The sequence below is a fragment of the Dipodomys spectabilis genome, unplaced genomic scaffold, assembly GCF_019054845.1.
Source record: "Dipodomys spectabilis isolate Male_0828 unplaced genomic scaffold, ASM1905484v1 ptg000468l, whole genome shotgun sequence".
NCBI classification, from domain to species: domain Eukaryota; kingdom Metazoa; phylum Chordata; class Mammalia; order Rodentia; family Heteromyidae; genus Dipodomys; species Dipodomys spectabilis.
The window spans coordinates 746,453-773,149 of NW_024871145.1; the positions used below are offsets into that span (position 1 = coordinate 746,453).

The 26,697-nt window shown below is 39.2% G+C and overlaps 1 protein-coding gene across 1 annotated transcript; it reads left to right on the forward strand.

Moving 5' to 3' along the window:
• Uprt (uracil phosphoribosyltransferase homolog) lies at positions 1–26,697 on the forward strand. The gene is made up of 7 exons (XM_042668686.1): positions 1–563; positions 13,601–13,643; positions 16,658–16,727; positions 17,815–17,877; positions 20,500–20,661; positions 21,309–21,407; positions 26,231–26,697. Exons 1-7 carry the CDS (start codon positions 172–174, stop codon positions 26,335–26,337), a joined length of 936 nt encoding a protein of 311 aa, XP_042524620.1. The 5' UTR covers positions 1–171; the 3' UTR covers positions 26,338–26,697.

Genomic DNA, 26,697 nt, shown 5'->3' on the forward strand with positions numbered 1-26,697 from the left:
TTGCAAAAAGAAGCCTTTGGCGGCCTAAGGGTGAGAGGGCAGACAGGGTTAGGGATTTGGGGAGGTCAGAGGCCAGCGAAAAAGCTCGTGAGCATCGGGGGGTACCCTTCTCCTCCTTCCCTCTTTTACCCTAAAGGTTTTGTAGCAGCGGGGACAGTCCCGGCCCGGTGTATGGCCACAGAGTTCCAGTGTCAGGATTCCATGCCTTGTCACAATCAGCAAGTAAACTCCGCTTCTACCCCAAGTCCCGAACCATCGTTGAGATCTGGCGACCCAATTGGGGATCGTGCTGAGGGCACTAGTAGCGTTATGGCGAAGCTGACTCTACTGGCCCGGCACGCCCATCCTAATGTGCTGGCCGACGACTCTCAGGCCTGTGGCAGCAGCAGCGTCAACCTTCACGCGGAGAGCAACAGTGACAGTGGTGACAGTAACAACTATGACGCACCTGCGGGTGACTCCTTCCTAGGAGAATGTGAACTCTCGGGACAGATCGGGACTCAGCTTAAGCTGCTTCCCATGAATGATCAGATCCGAGAACTGCAGACCATCATCCGGGACAAGTAAGCGAGGGAGGGAGCAAGCGAGCGGAAGGGGAAAGGGAGGGGTGGGCTTGGGGAGGGGGAGTGTGCGAGGGGTGGGCGGGGACTGGAAGTAAAGGTGCCCAAGAGGAGTCTTGGATCTTGATAACCCGGCCTTTCTTAGGGCCCTGTGCAAGAGGAGAGTGTAGGGACACACGCCTTCAGCCCTCCTCCTACCAAGTTCCGTATTCCATGTGGCTTTGTGAAGGGCTGAAACCTTTTGGTAGCCTGCACTCTCTTCCGGCCTCTTTGTCTCTCTGAGGGATGACGACTATCCAGCCTTTCCTGCCCAGGTGCACCCTGTCTGCCCAAAGCCTGACCACGTGATAAATGTGTAACCCAGCAATGCATCTTACCCTTGCTTTTGCAAGGCTCCCAAATCCCCCAGTCCTAGGGGAATAAAGCAAGTTCAAGAAAATCCTATTGGGCTACACTGCCCGTCTGATCCTTTGCTACTTTTCTACAACTCACATGGCATATTGTTTTAGGATTCGTTGTTCAGGTTGAACAGGTCACCTGAAAGCTTATCACCCAACTCTTAGTAGAATTGTTATGGTAAATTTATTGTCTGTACTCCACAAAGCAAAAACAGCCTATAGGAGCCTAGAGTTCCTGCTCATCTTACAAACAAGGATAGCCAGAACTTCATGTTAAAATACTACTTGCTACTTTTGGATTTTTCAAGCTATGGTGTACATGTATTTTCTCAAGGGAAATATATACTACAACATTATAGCCAATTCCTTTACTGTTGGCAGGTTTGTTTCTCTCTTTTCTTTTCCTTCCTTTTTTCTCTTTTCTTCTGTTCTTTCTTTCAATGGTTGTCTTCCTATATTGCCCAGGCTGGCCTCAAATTTTTGAGTTCAAGCCATCTTAACTCAGTCCTCCAAAACCTGGGAGGATAGCTGCAATGGTCCACACACGTGGCTCTTACTGGCAGCTTTAAATGAGTAGCCTCAGCATGTTACAGTACACCTTTTCAGTGCTGGGACATGCCTTGATAGTTTCAACATGGCTACTGTATAATATGATACCACTCCCTAAGTCAGACTCCAGTCATTTTTCCTTATACTATATCATAGGCTCCTAATTGGTTTCTTTGCCACAGTTTCTCTCTCTTCCTCACTGTCAGCACATATTGCTATCTAATCCACTGTCTTACCATACAGCTTTTTGATTTGATTTCTGCCCTACTCAGCCTTCCTGACTTCTTAGAATCTACTGAGTAAAGTCCAGATTACTTGTGTTTGAACCTTATCTTGCCTATTAGGTTTTTTTTTTTTTATGTGGGTGTGTCTTAGGGCTTGAACTGAAGGCCTTGCACTTTTTAGGCAAGGATTCTACCACTTGAGCCATGCTCCACAGCTCTATTTGGTTTCTTGTAGTTATTTTTCAGGTAGGGTTTTGTGCTTTTGCCTGCGGCCACCCTTGGTACACTGTCCTCCTACTTCTGCTTCCTGTGCAGTTGGGATCACACATAGTAAAGTCCAGCTTCTTCTTCTTCTTCTTCTTCTTCTTTTTTTTTTTTTTAATAAAGATAGGGTCTTTTGGCCTAGGCTGGTCCAGTACCACAGTCCCTCTATCTCCTCCTCCCAAGTATCTGTGATTGCCTAAAAGTTTATAAGCTCCATTAGGGCAGAAATTATTTTACAATTTTGAGTTCCAAATATGCCTTTCCAGGAAAGATTCTCTCCCTCTCTCCTTCTCTCCCTCCCTCTCTCCCTCCATCTCTCTCTGTCTCTCTGTCTCTCTCTGTCTCTCTCTGTCTCTCTCTCTCTCTCTCTGTCTCCTTTCTCTGTTGGTACTGGGGTTTAAACTGAGGGTCTCAAGCTCACTTAGCTTACTTGCTTGACTGATGCTCTACCACTTGAGCCATGCATGCCTTTAGCCTTGCTTTTTTCTGATTACTTGGAGATGGAATCTCATAGACTTTTCTGTATAGGCTGATCATCTCGAAACCGTCGACCTCAGCCTTTTGAGTAGCTAGCATTATAGGTGTAAGCCCCTAGTACTTGTCTCTAGCTTTGTGTGTGTGTGTGAGAGAGAGACAGAGACAGAGACAGAGAGACAGAGACAGTTGGTCTTGATGTTTGTCTCAGATCCTGAGAGCTGGGATTACACAGGTGCACCTTTATACCTGGATTTAGTTCTTAAAATTTTGTTTATGACTTTACACCATTTGACTTGTTTGTAAGTAATCAAATATGGAAAGCTTCTGTAATCTAATGATCTAACTAGATCATGTGACCTAATGAAGTGGTAATCTTAAAAAACATGAGCCATAGGCTTGGTAATTATGGAGGCAGCTGAAATAAAACATTATGACAAATAGAAGATGATGAATCTTGTATCTGTAAAGCAGGAGTAACTACCTTTGGGTTTTAGACATGCAGATGGGTTTCAAGGCCGAGAAATTATCTGGAAATTTCTATTTCTTCATTTTAAATTGTTTTTAAGACAACACCTTTATTGAAGGGCCAAGGCTCAGTGGTAGCTTGCCTGGTGTCCACAAGACTTTGGGTTTAATTCCTAGCACTGCAAATAGGACATCTTTATTGAGCTGTAATTCATAGATCATACAATGCAAGCATTTAAAGCTAATATTTTAGTGGTTTTGAGCATTTTCATGGATGTTTATCACCTGAACATTTGACACATGCTGTTACTTCCCATTTTCCTCTAGCATCCTCACCTAGTCCTAAATGATCACTAATTTATTTCCTCTTGAGTTACCTATTCCAGACATTTCATTTTAAATTTACTTTTAACTGATAGATAAAAGCAAAAATCATACATATTAATGTGAGCACTGTGTAATGTTCAATACATATAAACATTGCATAGCTTAAATTGGATTACACATAATTATATTTTCAGACATTTATTGTTCTTTTGTTGTTGCTGTTGTTGTTACTGTTTTTGGCTAGTACTGGTACACTGAGCCTCATACTCTCAGTCTGGTTTTTACACTTATAGTTACCACTTGAGCCATACCTCCAGTTCTAGCTCTGTGTGTGTGTGTGTGTGTGTGTGTGTGTTTTCACTCTCTATCACTTAGTGCCACAGCTCCAGTTTTGGCTTTTTGCTGGTTAATTGGAGATAAGAGTCCCTAGATTTGTCTTCCCCTAGCTGGCTTTGAACCTTGATCCTCAGATCTCAGCTTCCTGAGGTTTTAAAGGTCCAGCACCAAAATCATTGATCATTCCTTTATAGTAAAAAACAAAACCAAAAACTTTATATATCCTTTATTCTTTTTTTGGGGGGGGGTGTTGGTTGTAGGGCTTGAACTCTGGGCCTTGGTGCTGCCCCTAAGCTCTTCAGCTCAAGGGGAGCACTCTACCACTTGAGCCACAGCACCATTTCTGGTTTTCTGGTGGTTAATTGGAGCTAAGAGTCTCACAGACTTTCCTGCCCAGGCTGGCTTTGAACCATGATCCTCACATCTCAGACTACTGAGTAGCTAGGATTATAGGCGTGAGCCACCAGCACCTGGTTTATTCTAACTTTTGGAAATAGACAATATATTATTGTTATCTATGCAATAGCATACCAGAGCTTTGATCAACCTTTCCTCATCCCTCTCTCAATATTACTGTCCCCAGCCGCTGATAATGTCCATTTTACTGTCAACTTTTGTGGGATTTAAAAAAATTATACATTAAGTGTGAAATCATATGGTACTCCCTATTCTGGATATTTCAAATAAAAAGGAACATGCAATATGTGACCTTGTATAAGTAGATTCTTTTAGCATAATGTTTTCTGAGTTCAATCATGTTATATTAGTGCACTATTCATTTTTATGGTTTATACTTTACTGCATGGATATCCTGTAATTTGTTGATGGACAATGTTGATGGACATTTTGGTGGTATCCACCCACTCTGGCCATTATGGATAATGCTGTTAATAAACATTTGTTTCTGGACCTTTTTTGGAAATAAGGATCCTTCTATCAGATTTCACAAAGGTCCATAATAAAGATAAGAACCATTACTATAGTGCTTAGAGAAAATACGACAGTTAGCATTTACATATGACAATATTTGTACATACATGGTTATACTTTATTACTCAGAAAAATCTGAGTTATATAGCAGACCCGAGTATGAGTGGAATCTCTTTATTCTGAGTTGGGAGCACATAGTAGGAGCCAGAGGAATGATCTTGGGCAAGATGTTAAACATCTGCTTCAACTTCTATCATTTGTAAAATAAAGATGTTGGTACTACCTCACGGAGCTCCTGGAAGGCTAAAAAACACTATTATACATATTAATACTTTCTATTAGCTGGCATTAGTTACTCATGCCTGTAATTCTAGCTACTCAGGAGGTTGAGATCTGAGGATCAAGGTTCAAAGCCAGCCCAGCCAAGACAGTCTGTGAGATTCTCATCTCATCAAAAAGCCAGAAGTGGAGCTGTGGATTAAGTGGTAGTGCTAACTTGAGCACAAAAGCTCAGGGACAGTAGGGATAGTGCCCAGGTTCTGAGTTCAAGCCCCAAGACCAGCACACACACTTCTCTCTGTTTCTCTCTCTATTTCTCTCTCTGTTTCTCTCTCTCTCTCTCTTTGTCTCTCTCTCTCTCTCTCTCTCTCTCACACACACACACACACACACACACACACACTACTATTAGCTTTTGTTGTAAACTATGAAGAGCAGTTTCTATTTAAGGCATTTCAGGTCTTCCAGTTTGTCTTTGGACATGTTTCTTATTAAACATAATAAAGTGAATTTAACTTCCAATTCACATTCTTATTGTGAAAATAAATACTGAGAGCCTAATTTTCATCCTGCTTTGCCACAGTATAGAAAGACCTGTTGATAATGAGTTGATATGTATTTAGGTTGAGGACAATGGTTTTAGTTTTTATTTTGTTATTGCTAGCCAAATCTGTCCACAAAGGCTTTCTCTTTTCTTTTTCTTGACAAACGAATTGTCATGCCTTTACACAAAAAAGACCTGTTTCTGCCTCTGTAGGAGGACAATAGGGGCACCTGTGGAACAAGGAGCTGTGTTTCTGTAGGTCTACTTATCACACCCTGTCCTCTGCAGGGCATAAGCTTTTCTCTGTTTTGTCATGCCAGCATATATGTGCACTATGGAGCTGTCTGATAACAGAAGCCATTGGTGTCTGTGCTGGTTTTATTATTGTTGTTGTTGTTCTGGGTACTTAGCATCTATCTAGTGACAGAACTATTATATGAATTGTCTTTGGATGGAGAACAGGGGGTTGATCTAGCCAGACTGAATGTTGTTGTATTTATATATAAAGCAGGAGAGATGGTGAATGCTGTACTGATTTTAAATGGCTTTTTAAAAAATGTGCAGTGCTCAAAACATAATATGCTGGCTGTATTATTGAATTTGAGGAAATGATTTTCTGTCTTTGAGTAGATCATTTACTCAGGCATACAGTGGGTCACTGGTGAACCAGGAAAAAGAAATGATGCCTTCATTTCCTTGTGGTTCCTTTTTGTTGGTGTTGAACTTTATTAAACCACACCTCCTTGCTGTCCTGCCTCCTGCATGTACAAAACCCAGCAAAATCTGAGTGTTAGGCACGTTTTCCCTTAAACATAACTGAGGCAGTGCAGTGTATGCAAATGATCATCCTCCCTGCCCAATTTTTGTTTTGTTTTGTCTCCTGAAACCTGAGTAAAACTGTTTGGTAAGCTGTTGGATACATTCTGTCTGTATGCTTGTCCTAGGAAGGGGCTGCAGTGTAGCCCGTGCAGGCTGTTTAGATGAAAGTTAAGCAATCTGAAGAGTATTTGAGTCCATGAGATGGCACTGAAGAAGGGCATTTAGTCTTATAATGTTGTTTAATCATCTGGAGAGGAAACAACCTCAGGGTAAATGAACTTCTTGCCCAACCCTAATGTGAATGCAACCTAATGTGAGTTGAATCATGTAAGTAACGTAATGTTCTCCACCGAAGCTGTGCATCACAATTGCCTGTGGAGTCCTTTTCTTTAATAAGAACTTCCTGGCCTTAATCCTTCAAGGTTGTTTGCGTAGTGTTGGGTGGAACTTGACTATTTGTAGCTTTCCAAATACCACGGATGATTATTGTGTGCTCCGGCTGGGCCATTGCCTCCGGGAAAATAGCCAGTGTCCCTGTATGGGGATTTGCCTGGCTTCAGATTTGGAGTATAAGGGTGAGCCAAGGATTTCACATGCTAAACAAAATCAGCCTAGAGAGCTTGGTCCGGCATCACCCTGAGATTGGAAGAAGCTCAGAACTTTTCCTGTTGATTTATATAAAACCAAAATGCCCAGCAGAGAGGAAACTGTGATTTACCAATTATAAAACAGGGCTTTGGTTTTCTCATTTCCCCCCGCCTCCCCCACCCCGGATGAATTTTCTATCTGGCTTTAGGGAAATAGGGAGGAAGTCACAGTTTTAAGTGGTACAGATCTCTGGCATCATATTTATTGCAAACAACCTAGTGATGTCTTCTCACCAACTAGACTAGTCTCTGAGAGGGTAAGAAAGATCATCTGGCCTGACACATATGGACATTAATTTAAGGAAGCAATCATCATCATGATATTTTCTCATGTGTTTTTTTCCTGATTTTGAATGTTTACATTGAACTGTGCTTTAGGTGCAAGCAAATAATTAATGGTACTGTTTTATGAGTTCATTAAGAAGGTGCTAAGGAGCTGTGGCTTTGATAATTTGCACCTGGCAGATAGTAAAGCTATTTTCAGGTTTTTGTTCTGTTTTGTTTTGACGGTACTATTGAATGAACCCAGAAGTTCCTGGGTATGCTCTACCATTTAATCTATGTCCTCAATCCCTTTTGTTTTAAGTTATTTTTGAGACAGAAGCTTGCTACCTTTGCCCAGATTGGCCTTGAATTTTCAGTTCTCCTGTCTCCACCACTTGGATAGCTTGGGATTACAGGCATACTCCATCATATCCCAGCTTTTAAACAAACAAATTTCTCAGGACTGGGTGCAGTCTCTGAGCTATTTTGCTCAAGGCTGGTGCTTTACCAAATGAGACACAGCTCCATTTCTGGCACTTTTTAGGTACTAAATTAGAGCTAAGAGTCTCACAGATTATCCTGCCTGGGCTAGCTTCAAACTTCAGTCCTTAGATCTCAGCCTCCTGAGTAGCTAGGATTACATGTGTAAGCCATTGGCACCTTGCATGAGTTAGGTTTGCTTTAAGTACTTTATTGCATTTTTTTTATGGTAAAGGAAGGAAGAGTGAAGTAATTTATAACTAATTTTCATCTTATGACAAACCTTGGAACTATTATTTTACTGATCACATAATAACAGAGAAGTGGAGCTTATGTTTTCAGAATTTTCACTGAACATTCACTGTAAATGAAGCATACCTTTGGTTTCAACCTACTAGAAAAGCTTTTACATTTTACTTGTCTTTAACCAGTTGTTTAAAAACAAAACACATCAGAAATCCGTGTGGACCATTAGAATATGCTAAAAATGGAGGGGATGTGGAGAAAGAGGAACCCTCCTGCATTGCTGGTGGGAATGTACACTAATACAACCACTTTGGAAAGCAGTCTGGAAGTACCTCAGAGAGCTAAATATAGACTTCCCATATGACCCAGCCATAGCACTGCTTGGCAAACCCTGAGCAACAGGAACTAGGATACAAGGACATATGCACCTCCATGTTCATTACAACACTGTTCACAATAGCCAAGATATGGAAACAACCAGATGCCCCACTACAGATGGGTGGATCCAAAAATTGTGGTATCTATATACAATGGAATATTATGCAACCATTAGAAAGGACAAAATAATGGTATTTGCAGGGAAATAGATGGAACCAGAACAAATTATTTTGAGGGAGGTAAGCCAAGAGAAAAGAGACAAATGGCACATGGTCTCCCTAATATGTGAATGCTAAAACCAAAATGCAAGGAGATATGACAAAGTAAACAGGACTCGAGAAACAAAGGACTTCCACTCATTTTGTCGTATCATTGCTAAATGACTCCATGTTCTTGACCACATATACAGTATTTGTATGTGCACATCTGAGGGAAGCTAGGAGGAGGACACAGAATCAGAGGGAAATGGGAAAACATACAACAGAGGGTCCTATCAGCTGCACTGGACATAGATGAAAATGAACTAAGCAACCCAAAGGCAATGATGGGAGGAAGGAAGGGAGAGGGAAGGAGGGAACAGCTTACACTAAGCGAAAGGAAAGAAATGTACATATCACCTGATGTGGAAGGAATAGTATCATCAAAGCTCATAGAATTCACAAACTTTATAGACCATGATAATGACAGTTTGCCTTGTGACAGTTAAAATGTTTGTGACTTAAGTATCACTGTTCCACAATACTGTGAAATATGTGAAATTTATGTAATAACCTACTCTCAATAAAGTTTTTTTTAAAGGTATGATAAAAAATGAAGACAGGAATGTAAAACAGGTCCTGTCCTGGGCATAAGAGAGGGGAGGGTAAAGAGAAAGAGTAAAGGGAATATAGTATGTGAAAATGGAACAATGAAGCTTGTTGAGATTGGTATAGGGGCAGGGTAGAGGGAGGATTGGAGATGGGAGAGAGATAGAAGGACTGGGTCTGATCTAGGTACTTTGTGTACATATATGGACATGTCAAAATGAAACTTTCTTGTACAACTAATGGATGCTAATAAAAATGTGGGAACAAACAATTTGAGATGAGAAATCACATTCCTTTTATAAAATATATTTTTAAAGCCCATCAAATTCTTCCCCCTCAAATAAGGTTGCCAGATAAAACAAAGGATGCCTCGTTAAATTTAAACTCAACAAATGTATGATTCTTCATATAATTCTTCCTATAAGTATTACTTTAAAAATTGCATGGGATTGCTGAAGCACAAGTTTAATTGGTCACCCTGTATTTTTGTTATATGTGAACTCCAACTTACTCTGTCCCAAGTGCTACAAATAATTTATTTGTTTTTGTTTTTGTTTTTGTTTTTGTTTTGGTCATGGGGCTTGAACTCTGGGCCTGGGAGCTGTCCCTCAGTTCTTGAGCTCAAGGCTAGTGCTCTACCACTTGAGCCACAGCACCACTTCTGGCTTTTTCTGCTTATGTGATACTGAGGAATCGAACCCAGGGCCTCTACCACTGAGCCACCTTCCCAGCCCCCAAATAATCTTTTTTTTAAAATGATGCTTCATTTAGTTCTCCCAGGATTTGATTTCAATTAAATTGTTTAAAGTTACTAACCAGGAGAGTTGGCTTTAATCTATTATCATGATTACTATTACTACTACTATTATTACACAAGATCTCACTATATAACCCAGGCTAGTTCCAGATCTTTGTACTCCAGATCCTTCTGTGTCTACCTCCTAAGTACTAAGATACAGGTGTGTACCACCATGCCTGGCAAAGCATTTCTACATGTACTAACCTTAGTATATACTTTTTACAATTCATGTCATCATAAAAGCTTCTTCTACTTCTGGAGAAATTATTTTTCTTCCATTCATTCTTCCTTCCTTCCTCTTTCTTTCTCTTTCTTCATTTCCTTCTTTCCTTCCTTCCTTCTTCCTTTCTTTAATTTCGAGATAATGTCTCATTATGTGGATCAAACTGGCCTCAGAGTTTTGATCCTCTTGCTTCAGTCTCCTGAACACAAGGGATCTAGGCACACATACCTGGTTTTCTGGAAATTTTTAAATGCTTGATACATAGCTTAATATGTAGGGAAAACCAAGTTTGCTCAACCAGATTTGGCTTCTACTATGAATCTTGCTATCTTGTATCCAGCTGAAGATCACATCATAAATTGACGTGCCTTTGGCTTTCATCTACAGGGGAATGGCACATCTCTGTGTGCGTGTGTGTGTGTGTGTGTGTGTGCGCGCGTGCGCATGCGCGTGTGTGTATGTGTGTGTGTGTGATATGTCAAGAGAAGTGTATCCTTAGATGATAGATAGGTCTCCATTATTAAACTTGTTTGAGGTTGGTACAATTTAAAATATTTTCAGTTTAAGCTTGATGCTGATGACTCATGTTGTAATCCTAGCTACTTAGCAGCGGGAGACCTACAGAGTCATTATTTAAAGCCAGACTAGGCAGAAAAGACAACAAGACACCATCTCCAAAATAATCAGCAAAATGCCAAACTGGAGGTGGTACTCAAGTGGTAGAGCATCAGCTGTGAGCTAAAAAGCCAAGCAAGAGTATGAGGCCCTACTTTCCAGACTCAGTACCTCCAATCAATCAACTAGCAAATAGATAGATAAATGTTTCATTTAATATTGTACTTTTATGCTTTGGATTCTGAATTCCTGAATATCATTGTCTATTTAAATATGTGGTATTTGATTATTTACATATATTTTATAATATTTCAGGGATGTGATTTTATTTGACACTGTTATTAGAAGATGACTGATGGATCTTTCAAAGCTGTTTTCAGTACTAAGGATATTTTGTTGTTGTGTTGGGCCTGAGCCTTTAACTCAGGTCCTGCACACTGTCACTGAGCTTTTTTGCTGAAAGCTAGTACTCTACCACTTGAGCCACATCTCCACTTCCCGCTTTTTGGTGGTTAATTGGAGATGAGGCTCACAAACTTTCCTGTCTGGGCTGGCTTTGAACCACAGTCCTCAGATCTCAGCCTCCTGCATAGCTAGATTATAGGCATGAGCCACTGGTACCCAGCTTCTGGTAGGAGGGATTTCTAAAATGAATTAGGGACAAAATTGAGTGTGTAGCACAAACAACACCTGGGATCTGGTTTTCATTCAAAAGTATTAACAATTACTCAATTGAAATAAATAGAAATTTTAATAATTAAATTATTAACAATTTATTAGCCCAGTTCCATGCCTAAAGGAGAGTTGAAATGAATATGTTCATCTTGGTTTATCTAACAAGGCAATATCTGCCTCTTTTAAACTAATCTCCATAATGTTTACTATTTAAATGTGATGTTAAAGGCCAATATAAGTTTTTAAAATGCAGTCATCTTATTATATTACAACCATACTTTAATTTTTAAATTGATTTAAAATAGTGTGGGTCTGAAGTCTGTCTAAAATAAAAGTCAGTAATTAGTGTTTATAGCGGTGTAACTTGAAACAGTGAATTATTTAATTTGTAGATCAGCAATTGTCAAGAGATGACCATTCACATTAAGTTCTCTTACTGTGTACAGTTTCTGGTAGATAAAAGAGGTTCTTATTATGTAAAAAGTTATGGGCTAGCCAGGCACTGGTGGCTCATGCCTATAATCCTAACTGCTCAGGAGGCTGAGATTTGAAGATCACCTTTTGAAAGCAGCCTAGGAAGGAAAGTCTGTGAGACTCATCTCCAATTGACCACCAAAAAGCCAGAAGTGGAGATGCAGCTCAAGTGGTAGAGTGCTGATCTTGAGCCAAAAAAAAAAAAAAAAAGCCCAAGGATAGTGTGCAGGCCCTGATTTTCAACCCCAGGACCAGTACAAAAAAAAATTCATGAGCTAAGCTGTATTTTGGGGGAGGGAGGTTGTGAAAGGTGTTAACCTATCTGACTTCAAAATAAAACAATAGATCTGGGCAACTCTGATTATTTAACTGGTATAAGTTTTTCATGTAATAAGTGTGTATGGATGGTCCATATTTTTTTAAAAGTTTCAGATGGACTTCCAAGATATGTCACAGGATATTTCTTTAAGAGAAACTCAGACTTTTTCTTCCTTATTGAAAAAACTTATGTTCCAGCTGCCCAGACAAGTTTGTATAAGTCTAGCAGAAGCAATAAGCTTCAGTATTTTTTTATAGTTCCCTGCTATTTACTTCCTTGACAAGCATGTTGTGAAGATTAATTATAGAAATGAAAGGTGCTGGTCTCATTTGGAAACCACAGTACATGAAATAAAATCTATTTTAAATGGTTTCTCTGTGCCTTTATAGGTGTGTGTGTGGGAATAGTGTTCTGAACTTAGGGAATATTTATACATTAAAATATAAGCCTATATTCTTGCTGTTGCTCAATTATAGTCTATAGTTAAGGTAGTTAATAGCTATAATATGATATAACTCTAGGAAACAGAATACTATTTGTCAGAGATATTTCATTGCTTGCCCATGTCAGAGAAAGTAAATACAACGTACCAAACAATGCATGGTGATTAATGATGTACTGGGCTAGCAGGTGCTTGCATATGTTATTTGATGTTGTGTTGGGGAATATTTTAGATGTGCTTTGGATAGGCAGGTGGGGATTTTGAAGTACAAAAGCTGTAAATCAGTTCACTCAGTTAGACTTTTTCAATTATATGGAAGAAGGAGGAAGAGGAACACGACTAACTTTTACATCCAGATAGAGCATCAGTCTTTTCCCATGCACTTTTGGGCTGGTTAACACGTTGTTGATAAATACAACCCTGGATTATTGTCACCTGAGTACCTCAATATGTAAAGGTAGGAAGATTGCTGAAAGATGTAGGGATTGGAGAATTCATTTGAAAAAAAAATCAGGAAAAGGAACCAATTATAGTTTGTAAAAGTAGTTTGGGAAATAAAAGCAGTGGCCAAAGTAGAGGATTTGTTTACACTGTAAAAATTGCCATAAGGGTTAGAGATGAAGTAAATGGGCTTCTTATCTCTATCATATAACCTTTAGGTCAAGAAAAATTGAGAGGGAAGGTGGGGAGAATATAGTTTTCTTGCTGCAAAAATTTCTCTCAATTTGAGATGTAGATTTGTTGTCATGTTCCATAGGAAACTCTGTTCATCTCCTGGTTTAATAATATGTACATGGACAGTTCGGTGAGGGACTGTATGATCTTTTCAATTCTTATCTCTAATGTTAAGATCAAGTAAGCATTTCCAAGTGTATTAAATCATCCCATTTTGTTGCCTGGAAGGTAGTAAAAATGCATCGACTCAATAATAATAGTCATACACAAAATGATTGAAGTTTTACATATGTAATAGGTCTTAATGTCAGAGTTACTATCTGTATTATGTAATAGTTTACCTTTCATCTCTAATTTAGACTAATACTTGTACTTTTTTTTTTAGGACAGCCAGTAGAGGGGACTTCATGTTTTCTGCGGATCGTTTGGTAGGTGGAGGTTTTCCATTTTCATTTCATTGTGGTACTAGTGATATAATCATGGTAGGCCAAGGAGCTGTTTTGTTCTAGAACATTCTGGGGGTAAGAGAGATTGTACCATGTAACCATCATCTTGCTAGGCTTCTGTAGTATTCTTTTTACCATTGCATTAAAGCTCTGCCTCTAATCCCTTCCACCCCCAAAGCTTTGCCTAGGAACTCTTGTTCCCAGCAACTTTGCTTCAGTTTTGGGCAATGAAGTGGTGTACATTAGAAGAAAGTTAATCATGTACTATCCAGCTAATGGACAAAAAAATGAGTACACATTTTATAGTTTACAGGGAGGTGATGTTTATTTGGACTCTGTTTTATACTATCCTTAAGTGTGACATACTAAGTTGGACTATCTAAATGCTCCTCAGGAATTTCCTAGTAAGGTTTAGGCAAGCCTACTTCTGTTCTGCTCCTGTCATCTAAGAGAACCTCAGGCCAAATTGACTTGTCTACAAAGTAACTATTTGTATCTAAGTGTGTTCAAGTGCTGGGAGTAAGCTGACATGTTATCTGCTGTGGTTGCTAACTTTCATCCATTTATAAAAGAGCAGTAGATTCCTTCTGCTCTAGGATGTATAGAGAAGAAGAATACAAGAATGAGGGTGCTGATCTTGGAGTTTGGATTAACTACTGTTGTTGGTACTTTGGAAAAGAAAGAAATGTGGCTTTCTAACCCTACAGTTAGAATAAGGTAGTAGAAAGCAGATGATAAAAAAAATATATATATGAGAAAAGGGCATGCCATGTTTCATTCAGGTTTTCCCTGGAGAATTTATTCCAAAATAATTTTAGACTGCTTTTGGCTTTAAATATTACTGGTTCAAAACCTGATTCTATTTCAGATTATTTTAGCTTTCGGGGGCAGTAATAAGCATTTTGGATGGCATGGAAAGAGATGGGGTTGACATTTCTGGGACAATAGGTCATTTTGTGCTTTATTCTTTTACCCCCCCCCCCCCACACACACAAAACACATTTGAAGGAAAGGAATCTATGTCCTTTCATTGTTGCTATTCTTGTTGTTGGTTGTGGGGCTTGAACTCAGGGTCTTGACACTATCCCTGGACTTTTTTGCTCAATGGTAGCACTCTACCACTTTTAGCCACAGTGCCACTTCTGGTTTTCTGGTGGTTAATTGGAGATAATTCTCATGGACTTTCCTGCCAGAGCTGGCTTCAAACCAAAATGCTCAGACCTCAGCTTCCTGAGTAGCTAGGATTATAGACATGAGCCACTGGTGCCCAGCTGGAATCTATGTCTTAATGGCTATTGTGGAGAGAATAGGGGTCTTTCTGTTCACTGGCAGAAAGTTGTTCCTCTTTCTTTCAATTTTCATATGCTCTTTTCCCTTTCCTTTCCTTTAATTTTTTTTATAAGATGAGATCGCCCTATATTGTCCAGGCTGGCTTCACTCTAGGGCACAAGCAATCCTGCCTCACCTTCTTCCCAAGTGGCTGTGAGTAAGGCACAAGCCACTGTGCTGGGCTCATGTGCTCATGTGCTCTTTTACTGTATGAAGTAGGATTTAACTTCCTGGTAATCCAAAAATTCTTCCCTGAAATGGCAGATTTTGTATCTAAGGCAAATGAAATAATGAGGAAGTATGGCATAATTTACCTGAGGAGATGCTACTTTGAACCTCTCTGTTCTCTGTGGTTGGCTTTGAAGGGCTTTACATTGGGTAGGAGAGGGTCTGTGGTGATTGTAGTAGGGACTTTAGCTCTTTAGCTATTGGCTGAGGATTTCTAGGTACCATCTCCTCTAACATAATGTCACATTATACTGGACATTAATTCATTCTTTTCTGAATTTCTCAGGTTTGGCTTCCTGGGCCTCTGATCCTTGAGTTCATTATGTTTTATTTATTTATTTATTCATTCATTCATTCATTCATGTATTTGTCATTCATCCACTTACTTGTTCATCTGGGTGCTGGGGATTAAACCCAGGGCTTTGTGCATGCTTCACATGTGCTCCACCACTGAGACACAGTCCCATCATTCTTATATTTTGGTCACTGTTTCCATGATTTTGTGTTACTGTGAGGTGGACTGGACTCTTCAAAGAAAAGAATCCTAGGTTGTTATTTGCTTCTAACAAACAATAGCTCGCTATAGAGGGCGACAGCTAAGGGCGAGTATGCCCTTGCAAACAGTTTTCATGAGGTTTCTGGCGGTCTTTTTCTGATTCCTCAGGCTGCCAAAGTGCTGGCCCATTTCAAATTGATCCTTTTAATGGCAGCAGGGTGTTATGTTGTGATAACAGAGCATGAAGCATGGTGCTTTTCCCTGCTGTTCCTGATTCTCAATCAGTAATGTAGTATCGATTGGAGAAAATGTGCTTTGCAGGCTCAGCCTGTCTTTGTTATATAGTAGGCTCTGGTTACCCATGGGAATACAACATCTGGTTTGGGGAAGCTGTTCCTAGAGGTTTCGAGTGATTCTTTTTCATGGTACACCATATGTTATGATTGTTATGGACCATTTCTTTAGTTGAGAAGTCTCAGTATATTCTACTGGATCCTTCTTTGGGCCAGTAAATTGGTCCAGCCCATCCACTCATTCATTTCCTCACAAGAGTTTTCTTTGTATTGTGGTGGGGCTTTGTTTTGGAAAAAAAATCCAACTCAGCATTTTCAGAGGTTCTGAACAAGGCAGAGAAAGTGCCACTTTCCTTAATAGCCAGTTTATTACTACCAAAGGTGTTTTCCATGACTCTTGTCACTTGAAATTTCCTTTCATAGCCTGGGAATCAAGCAACATAGTGATCGTGTGCCTGATGAAGGCAAGATACTTAGTAGCCAGCAGCTTGACATTTGGATCTATCCCTGCACCTCTCCCTCCTAATTTCAGAACATAAAACCTTACCCAGTGTGCTACTGACCCTGCGCACTATTCAGCTCCTGAGGCTGAACAGCTAGCAGGAGATTCACAGCAGCCTTCTCACCTTCTTCTTCCTTTGACTCTCTAGATCAGACTTGTTGTGGAAGAGGGATTGAATCAGCTGCCATATAAAGAATGCATGGTGACTACTCCAACAGGTAACCAGGGACGTTATTCTCAAATTTTCCTCATAAAAATCCTGAGTGCCAGTGGGCGGTGGCGTGGGCGGTGGCGGGGAGGAGGTGGAACTGGAGTAAAAATCAGTATGCAAAGTGAGAAATCTAGATGGAGCTGTTCTTTTAAACTTCTGAGACATTTAGTAAAGAAATCTGTGTAGGTGACTTTTTGTTAATGGCTTGCTTGTCAATTCCAGTTAAAGGTTAATAAATATTCTTCGGCATGCAGGTGTTACCTCTGATGACAGCCCATTGGGACCAGAGTTAAGAATTGCTGGCAGCTTATCTTTACCTCTGTGGGGAAACCGCTGATGTTAACAAATGGGGGAGGTGGGGTTTGGCATTAAAACTCCAGGTAAAAACAGGATGAGAAGGGAAAAGGGGAAAAAAAAAAACTAAGAGGGATGAGAATTGAAGAAGGTACTTTGTTCCAAGCATCCTGCCTCCTCGCCTCCCCCAAACCACATCCCCTTCTTCAGGAATTTGAAATTCAGATTTGGTTCCTTAGTAAATGATGGAAAAGTCTTCTATTCAAAGGTTGAATTTTAAGGAAAATTGAAGGCTGAGCTTGTTGCATCATAATTGACACAAATTCAGGAAGAGACCAAGGGTTGGTCAGCTTGATAATTACTTCTGCCTTTTTCTTCAGCTTTTAAGGCAGAATGGAGGCTCATAAAAAGGGATGGAATAAGGAGGCTTTCTGATGTGGCTCTCAGTGGGGTCTCAGTTTGAATTGATGGGGTCGATAGCATTCTCAGAGTGCAGTGATTCTCCTCTGAATTCAATTTGAAGAACGTGTATGTGAATATCGTGTTATAATAAGTCTATTGCCTTCAATGAAGTCTGCCTCTCCCAATTATCCCCACAGGTTTCTTAGGAGGAATTAAGAAATCACTATGAAAAATCATAACGCATCTCATTACTTTCACAGGGAACCAAAGGTGTTACACAGTGTATCTGGACAAGGGGTTGCTTTGTACTCATCCACTGGAAGCTATAGGCACTTTATAGAATAAATTAGTTGCTCCAATGATGAAAGATAAATTCTTTTTGTTTTCTTTCCCAACAGGGTACAAATATGAAGGAGTGAAGTTTGAGAAGGGAAATTGTGGGGTCAGCATAATGAGAAGTGGTAGGTCTGTATGTATGTGGTTTTAGTCTGTGTGCATAGATCTGGTCGCTGTTTCCCGGGTTAAAGGTGGCCATGTCTCATAATTGTACAGCCTGCCTTTGCTTCACATCTGCTGCCCGTGTGCTGCCTGTCCTTGTGTCGCCTTGGAATCCTGGCCTGTGTGTTGCTAAGTTTGGTTAGTTTTCATTGCATTGCACTGCAGAGCCATTTAGCTGCCTGCCTCCATGGGCAAGCCAGTTTTCCAAAAGGTTCAGGGGAGGTTGGGATCAGAGGAGTATGCCATACTGTCTTGGGGAGAACAAGATAGTTTGAAGACTGTGGCATAAATTCAGGCCTGAAGAACTTTTGGATTCCTGGCTGGGGGGGGGGGGGATATATATGTATATACATATATTGTATATAATACATATACATTATATACAATATGTGTGTATATTGTATATAACATGTATTATATACAATATATTTATATACAGATGTATATATATCCACACACATATATATAAGCAAGTGTGAAGATCTGAGTTCAAACAAAGATTCACAAAAATCTAACACCAGTGATTCACATCCTAGCTATTTAGGAGGAGATCACAGTCCAAGGACAACCTGGGCAGAAAAGCTTGAGACCCTTTCTCATTCTATAACTGGGTGTGGTAGCACACTCCTGCCATCCCTGCTACATGGGATACTGACTTGGGAAGATAACAGGTTCAGACCAATGAAAGCAGAAGCAGCAAGATTCTAGCTCAAGGCAAAGAATCTGGACATCATTCATATATACATATCTATGTTGTATATACACACACACACATATGTTCTATTTTATCTATTTTGCAGGGAACTCTGCCAAGAAGTAGACTGGATGATATATATATTTTTTTGTCAGTCGTGGAGCTTGAACTCTGGGCCTGGGCACTGTCCTTGATCTCTTCAGGTCAAGGCTAGCACTCTACCACTTGAGCCACAGCACCACTTCTGGGTTTTTCTGTTATGTGGTGCTGAGGAATCGAACCCAGAACCTCATGCATGTGAGGCAAGCGCTCTACCACTGAGCCACCTTCCCAGCGCCCCCCTCCCCAATGTAATATTTTTATTTTATGTGTGATGAATGTGTGACATATAGGGAAAATCACCTGTCATTAGCTTTAGAGGTTTGCATTTGTTGGTCTTACATAAATGTTGTATTTGTGTTTGAGTCCAGCTACTTGCCCTTCTAAACTGACCTGTGTGCCCTGAAATTGTATGCCTATAATTACAATGTATATCTGTTACTCCACAATTATTATTTTTCTTCAGCAGCCTTAATTTTTTATTTCTTTTTATGCAAGTGATAGAAGTTCTACTCAATTGCACTAGAACTGATTTTTTTAAAAAATATGAACATTCACTCCTTTCCTTTGGCTCTGAAGTTGTGTTAGTGAACAATTAAATACCTCAACTGAAATGAGAGCATTAAGCTCCCTTTTTAAACCAATTTCCTCTTAGCCAGTGATGGCATTCTCAGGACAATATTAAATTAATGAGCACTCTAGTCAGTTCTTCTGTTTCCTTCTAGATTCTTCTCTAGAGGGACCAGCATGATCCTTGTACCCCTAATGTGTATCAGATGATTTAGGATGATGCAGAGTTGGGTTCTTTTTGGTTTTGTTTTGTGTAAGGGGTTGTGGTGCTGGGGATTGAATCCAGTGCCTTATGCATGCGAGGAAGCACCATCTATTGAGTTACACCCCAGCCTTGACACACTTGTTTTTAATCTTAATAGCCACCTGTTGCGTTTCATATATATTAAGACAAAACTGGTGTCATTTTTACAGTAGTCCTATAAAGTTTCCTCTTACATTGAAATGAAAACAGTTAACTTAAGAGGTGACACTGTTGAAAAAGAAATCTACTCATTGCCTACGCATGTAACTGTAACACTTCTGTACATCCCCTTTATAATAACAATAAAAAAGAAGGAAAAAAACATTAAGTGCCACTGGTAGAATTATACAGCCTAAAATTGTGACTGTATGAGAAAGACTGACTTTTGACAAGCACTTCTTTATAGGAATTCAGACTCCAAATTAGCACTATGTTTAGAAACCAGTGAAGTGGTGGTGGTAGTGGTGGTGGTGGTAGTGATGAGTGAGAACAATATTCCACTTTTTTTTTTTTACCACTTATAACAAAACCTGTCAATGGAGATGTTCCTGAGCTAATTGATGTCTTCTGGTCCCACCTTGATCTTTGACCAAAGCCCCCATTCTTCCAAAAATATTTTCTACTTTTATCCAGAAGAAAGTGATAAGTGATTTGAAGGCTTTTTTGAAACCATACATGTAATTAGTATCCCTGATATTGAAAAAGCTCAGCCAAAAGTCCTCATGGAAGCATGAGGACTCTAAAACTTTTAATCCAGCAATAAAACTAGTTTCTTAGTTTCATTTGTCAGCTTTAATCTTACACTAAGAACAAAAATATATCAGAAAGGAAATAAAGCTATTAGCTCCATCAGAATGTTCCTTCTTGTCACTATTCTTTCTGGGTTGATAACAGTCACATCCATATCGACCTATACTTAGCCTTCCACTCTGTCTCTTCCAGCTTTTTCTCCTTATGTTTTCTGTTTGCATTCTCCAGGTGAGGCAATGGAACAAGGTTTACGAGACTGCTGTCGATCCATAAGAATTGGAAAGATCCTGATTCAGAGTGACGAGGAGACACAAAGAGCCAAAGTATATTATGCCAAGTTTCCCCCAGACATTTACCGGAGAAAAGTCCTTCTGATGTATCCAATTCTCAGTGAGTGGCTCAAGTTTATACTTTGTAATTTTTCATTAATGTTTCAATTCAGCTTAGTGCCTATCTACTACATACCCTAATCTGCAAGGCCAAAACAGTTTGTAAATGTGTTATTCTCTGTTGGAGTTGGAATTGCCCTGGGCAGTTGACTAAAAGTATTTTTTTAAATTCATTGTGTAATAAGGGAATACACATTAGTCAAACTTTATTAGTTCCAAAGAGCTTCTATGTTGAAGTGAACAAACACATCAAAGCAGAGGACCTAATGAGGCAAAAATATATAGAACAGAGAAAATATATTGAAACATATTCGCTCTCTAAGCTTAATGAGTATAGCAATGATTATCTCAAGGCTTTATCCTCTCTGGAGGTAATACAGTTTTTCCTATTATTCTATTCTCCTTCCTAAGCTTTTCCAGGTCATACATAGTCTCCCAAGGAGGTGAGGGGGAATATGCAAAATTTTATGTCTCAAATAATATGTGAATTTAGGGCTTATTGTATATTGATAACAACATCTCTCATGTCTATTATTTTTAAATTACATTGATAAAAAACGAGCACCTCTAAATAGAGCATTGTTCTTCAAAAACATTTCAAAATAAATGTTAATGCTACTAATATATTTGGTTGTCTTTTGATTTCAGGCACTGGAAATACTGTAATTGAAGCTGTAAAGGTTCTTATAGAACATGGAGTTCAACCAAGTGTTATTATCCTGCTCAGTCTCTTCTCTACTCCTCATGGTGAGTTGAGCACCAGGCAATGACTGCAGCGCTAGATGTTCAATAGATGGGTATGAGTGTATCTGCCTAGCTTCTTATCTAGAGGAAAACTTTAGTTCTGTTCATAATCAATTTGAATCCAATTTTGGCATCTATAGCTTAGGTTTATCATCTCTAGGCTTAGGGATAATATTTTGTATCATTTTTGAGAGTGTATTTCACAATGTTGCCCAGGTTGGTATTGAACTCCTGGATTCAAGTGATCAAATGATCAAGTGATAGCTAGACTTATCATGATGGCTAGTTCTAATATTCAAATTCAAATGGAGAAGTATGAACCATCCTCACTGAAAATAATTACAATTGTTTCTACTCTGAGGATGGTTTGAAGCTAGCCTGAGTAGAAGTCTGTGAGACTCTTACTTCCAATTAATCAGTGAAAAGCCAGAAGCAGAGGTATGGCTCAAGTGGTAGAGCAACAGCTTTGAGTAACAAAGCCTCAGGGCCCTGAGTTCAAACCCAGTCCTGACGAGTGTGCGCGCGTGTGTGCATGCACACACCCCCCCCACCCCCCACACACACCTCAGAATTAGAATTGTTTGTCTCTAATGGCCCTATTTGAAAAGTGTCCTTGAATGTTGGAAAAGTCCCTGTTTTCTCTGATTGCCCATCTGAGTCTGATAACAACACAAAAACAGCAAGAAATTCCAGGTTCTATCTAACCACATGGTCTCACTTCTGAAGTAAATGGTGGAATGTGAATTGAAAGCCTGATGTTTTAAGTTAGATTTCCACTCAAAAGGCATGATGAGAAAACTGTTCCCCATTTCCTGGGAGAAATGTGCCTAAAATAAGACTCAAGATTCTAAGAATACATTCTAAGAAAATAAACCATCGAATTTAGTTTCTACAACCTCCTGATAAATAAGCGGGCTAAAGACGTAAAGAGAAACTTCTCTGAAGAGGAAGTAAGAATGGCCAATAGACACATGAAGAAATGCTCAACTTCTCTGGCCATAAAAGAAATGCAAATCAAAACAACATTGAGATTCTACCCCACCCCAGTAAGAATGGCTATAATCAAGAAATCTAATAGCAACAGATGCTAGAGGGGATGTGGAAAAAAAGGTACCCTACTGCATTGTTGGTGGGAGTGTAAACTTGTTCAACCACTTTGGAAATCAGTATGGAGGTTCCTCAAAAGACTCCACATAGAGCTCCCCTATGACCCAGCAATCCCACTTTTGGGCATTTATCCAAATGATCACAAACAAGACCATACTAAGCTACCAGCACAACTATGTTTATTGCAGCATTATTTACCATAGCTAAGATATGGAACCAACCCAGATGCCCCTTAGTAGACGAATGGATCAAGAAAATGTGGTATATTTATACAATGGAATTCTATGCCTCCATCAGAAAGAATGACATTGCCCCATTTGTTAGGAAATGGAAAGACTTGGAAAAAGTTATGTTAAATGAAGTAAGCCAAATAAACATAGGGTCCCTGGTTTCCCTTATCTGCAATAACTAGTATATGTCTAGAACAAGCCAAAAAGGCCAAAAGCTATATACATATGACTATATAAGATAATGCTAAGCAAAGTTAACCCCAAGATAGGGACACAAAAGGTTTTAATCTTTCTTGCTTTTCTTTTTAATATACTTATAATGTACTATGTGATTTTTTTTGTTTCTCTTTATGTTCTTTCCCCATTGTATAACCCCTATTTTCACTGTATTTGATTCTGGTACCCTGCATTTTGTATATATATTTTTCTAATTTAGGGAGGGGAAGAAAATAACAAAATGCTGAATAAGGATACAGTTTCACCCATTGTAACAAGGAGATGTACAAGATACTATGTTGAAAACGAATGTTACAACTTGTGAAGGGAGGAGGTGGGGAGTTGGGGAAGTGGGGAGGGAAAGGATGGTAGGGGAAAAAACAAAGGAGGAGGTAACAAGGCTGGATAGGAAATGTACTCATTACTTTACTCATGTAACTGTAACCCCTCTGTATAGTATTTTTACAATAAAAAACATTAAAAAAGAAATCTAATAACATGTTTGAGGGGATGTGGAAAAAAGGGAACCCTTCTGCATTGTTGGCGGGAGTATAAATGTTCAACCATTTTGGAATGCAGTATGGAGGTTCCTCAAAAGACTCCACATAGAGCTTTCCTATGACCCAGCAATCTCACTACTGGACATTTACCCAAATGATCACAAACAGAACCATACTAATGCTACTAGCACAACTATGTTTATCACAGCATTATTCACCATAGCTAAGATATGGAACCAACCCAATATATTTCTATGCCTCCATCAGAAAGAATGACCCCGCCCCATTTGTTAGGAAATGGAAAGACTTGGAAAAAATTATATTTAGTTAAGTAAGCCAGGCCCAAAGAAACATAGGTCCCATGGTTTCCCTTATCTGTAATAACTAGTATATGTCTAGGACAAGCAGAAAAGGTCAAAAGCTATGTACATATGACCATATAAGATGCTGCTAAGTGAAATGAACCCCAAGATAGGGACACAAGAGGTTTTATCTTTCTTGCTGTTCTTTTTAATATAATGTACTATGAGATTTTTTTTGTTTCTCTTGTATGTTCTTCCCCCATGGTATAACCCCTATTTTCACTGTATTTGATTCTGGTGCCCTGTATCTTGTATATACATTTTTCTAATTTGGAGAGGGGAAGGAAGTAACAAAATGCTGAAATAAGGATACAGGTTGATCCATTGTAACAATGAGATGTACAAGACACTATGTTGAAAACAAACTTTACAACTTTGGGAGGGGAGGGAGGAGTTGGGGAGGTGGGGAGGGAAAGGATGGTAGGGAAAAATAAAGGAGGGGGTAACAAGGCTGGATAGGAAATGCACTCATTATCTTACTCATGTAACTGTAACCCCTCTCTACCCTATCTTTACAATAAAAAATATATATTAAAAAAGAATTTAGTTTCTAGGATGTTCATTGTAAAGTTATTTGTGTAAAGAAAAAACAGAGAAAGATATAAATGACTTATAAAGAAATGGGTAAATTAACATAGTCAAAGGATAAGTAAACACATCACTGTCAGATCTTATTTTGGAAAAGTATTTAATGACCTCACTATGTGGATGGTAAATTTGAAAACGCAGCATAAGCCATAGCAGCATTAGACTGCTGAGAAATGCTTTCACCAGGTCTAACGATGACAATACCAGTTATGACTATTTTAACTTCTCAAACTAATTTGGATTTGACATGTCTCCTAGTTAAGTCCCCTCAGTGCAAGAGACTACTGTAAGGTAAAGAGGTGGGTTTAATTAGGTGGCCGATGAAGAGAACACCATGTGGTATTCAGGCAGGAAGAGAAGTTTATTTATTCTAAACTGTCTGCCCTCCACTTCTCCCCACTCCTTCCCACTCCCCTCCCCCATGCATGGTGGAGACCACAGGGCCGAAAGGGGTATGCTGATGTCCCACCAGGGTTTAAGTAGGACTAAGGGGCAGGGAGTTGGTGTGGGGGGAGTGGGTGTGGCCAGGTGAGGGAAGGTGTGGTCATACTGGATTCAATGTGACCTCAGGGCCTGGGACCCTTCCCAGTCAGATGAGAGGTATAGGAGGGAAGGGGGGGGGGGGCAGGATGTGATCTCAGAGGAGGGGGAGGTGACTGCCTCCTGGTGTGCCAGTTACCTAGGTGATGCAGGTAGTGGTGGAGACTTATACAGGAGGTGGGATGGCCAGGGCCTGCATGGACCAGGGCAGACCTTACAGCTACATAAATAACACTATTTCAATTTTTTCAGAGATTATTTTAGGCTAGTGAAATTCTAAGTGATTTTTAATTATCTTTAAGCTTTAGGGGGTAAGATTTTGCTAAGTTGTTCTACAATGAATTCCTATTTTGCTTCATAACTGAGAAGAAAGAAAGAAGTGACTTTTCTCCCCAGGCTATTTCCTCATTTCCAAGTGTTCTAAGTCTCAGCCAACCCTGAAGAAGCTAAAGTAGGTTATGGGTACACTTTCCAGTATTACTGTTGGGTAGGAATTCTGGCCTGTTTGACTACTTTGTTCTTTTGTAACCAGAAATTATCTGTAAGTCAAACATGGGTGGTGACTAAGTGTGACTTCCTTGATTGTCCATTATGTATAACATTAAACACATTAAGCTAATCCTTTAATTATCCACTTTGGGGAATACAAAACTAATCCATTTAGTTCTAGTAGTTTTCATTAGAATAGCATACTATTCTTGACATTATAGCTGAAAAAAATCTTATTTTTTGGCAGCTTTGTTATGGATTTTTAGTTTAACTGTGATTTTAGCCAGTCTTTATTTTTCAAACTTAGTCTGTTTAATAGGTACAGATGTCCAGCCAGCCTTAATTCCCTGTGTAGCCCCTCCTCCAAAGCTAGAGTCCTGATTTCTCAGTTGTTTCACAGTGTGTCAGTGGGAAAGCTTGATTTATGTGTGTGATCCTCCTTTGAGAAAGAAATCTATTCATTCTTACCCAGCCTCTAAACTACAACAAAAAAGACTCTTGGAAAAAGTTGCTATAACTGAAAATCTATTTTTCACAACTTAGCTAAAAAACAATTTGATTATAAGCATGTATTAATGAGGCTTCAAGGGCATAGTCAAACAACTACCAAAGCTTTCAGATCACATAAATAGAGATGTACTATGTCTGAATAAATATCCAAAGGCTATTGCGCTCTCTCTTTCCCTCTCTCAATATTAGGTCTAGTAACAATGACTATAAAATTCATGAATTGCAACTAGCATTATGAAAAATCCCATAGTAACTATTTTTTTCTTTTCTTTTTTTCTTTGAAGGTGCCAAGTCAATCATTCAAGAATTTCCAGAAATTACAATTTTAACTACTGAAGTGCATCCTGTTGCACCTACACATTTTGGACAGAAATATTTTGGAACAGATTAAATTACTGAAGGAAAATGAGTATCTTGTGTCACATTACAATTATGTCTTGACTTTGTATTTGTTTTACTAATTCAAGGAATAATAAAGATACCTTAAAGATACTTTTTAATTTTGGAAGTGTGGATAATAAAAAGTCAGTAAGCAAGGATTTTTAATTTAGTTGGTTATTTCTTGACAGTTGGTACCAAACTTAACAAAGAAGTCTACACAGAAATCTTAATAATATGCCTATGGAGATTGCTGAAGTCTCATTTAGAACATTGAAATCATTTCCTAAATGATGATTCTCTTAGTTTGGAATTTACTTGTAGCCTTGAATAAAACTCAAATGAGAGTCCTTCTTTGGCCCACTACAATTTA

Bases quoted from the DNA above. Each gene is read 5' to 3' on its own strand.
- Uprt (XM_042668686.1), top strand. From the start codon at position 172: ATGGCCACAGAGTTCCAGTGTCAGGATTCCATGCCTTGTCACAATCAG. The intron at 13,644-16,657 runs GTAGGTGGAGGT...TTGACTCTCTAG, and splicing joins TGTTTTCTGCGGATCGTTTG to ATCAGACTTGTTGTGGAAGA. The intron at 21,408-26,230 runs GTGAGTTGAGCA...TTTTCTTTGAAG, and splicing joins TCTCTTCTCTACTCCTCATG to GTGCCAAGTCAATCATTCAA.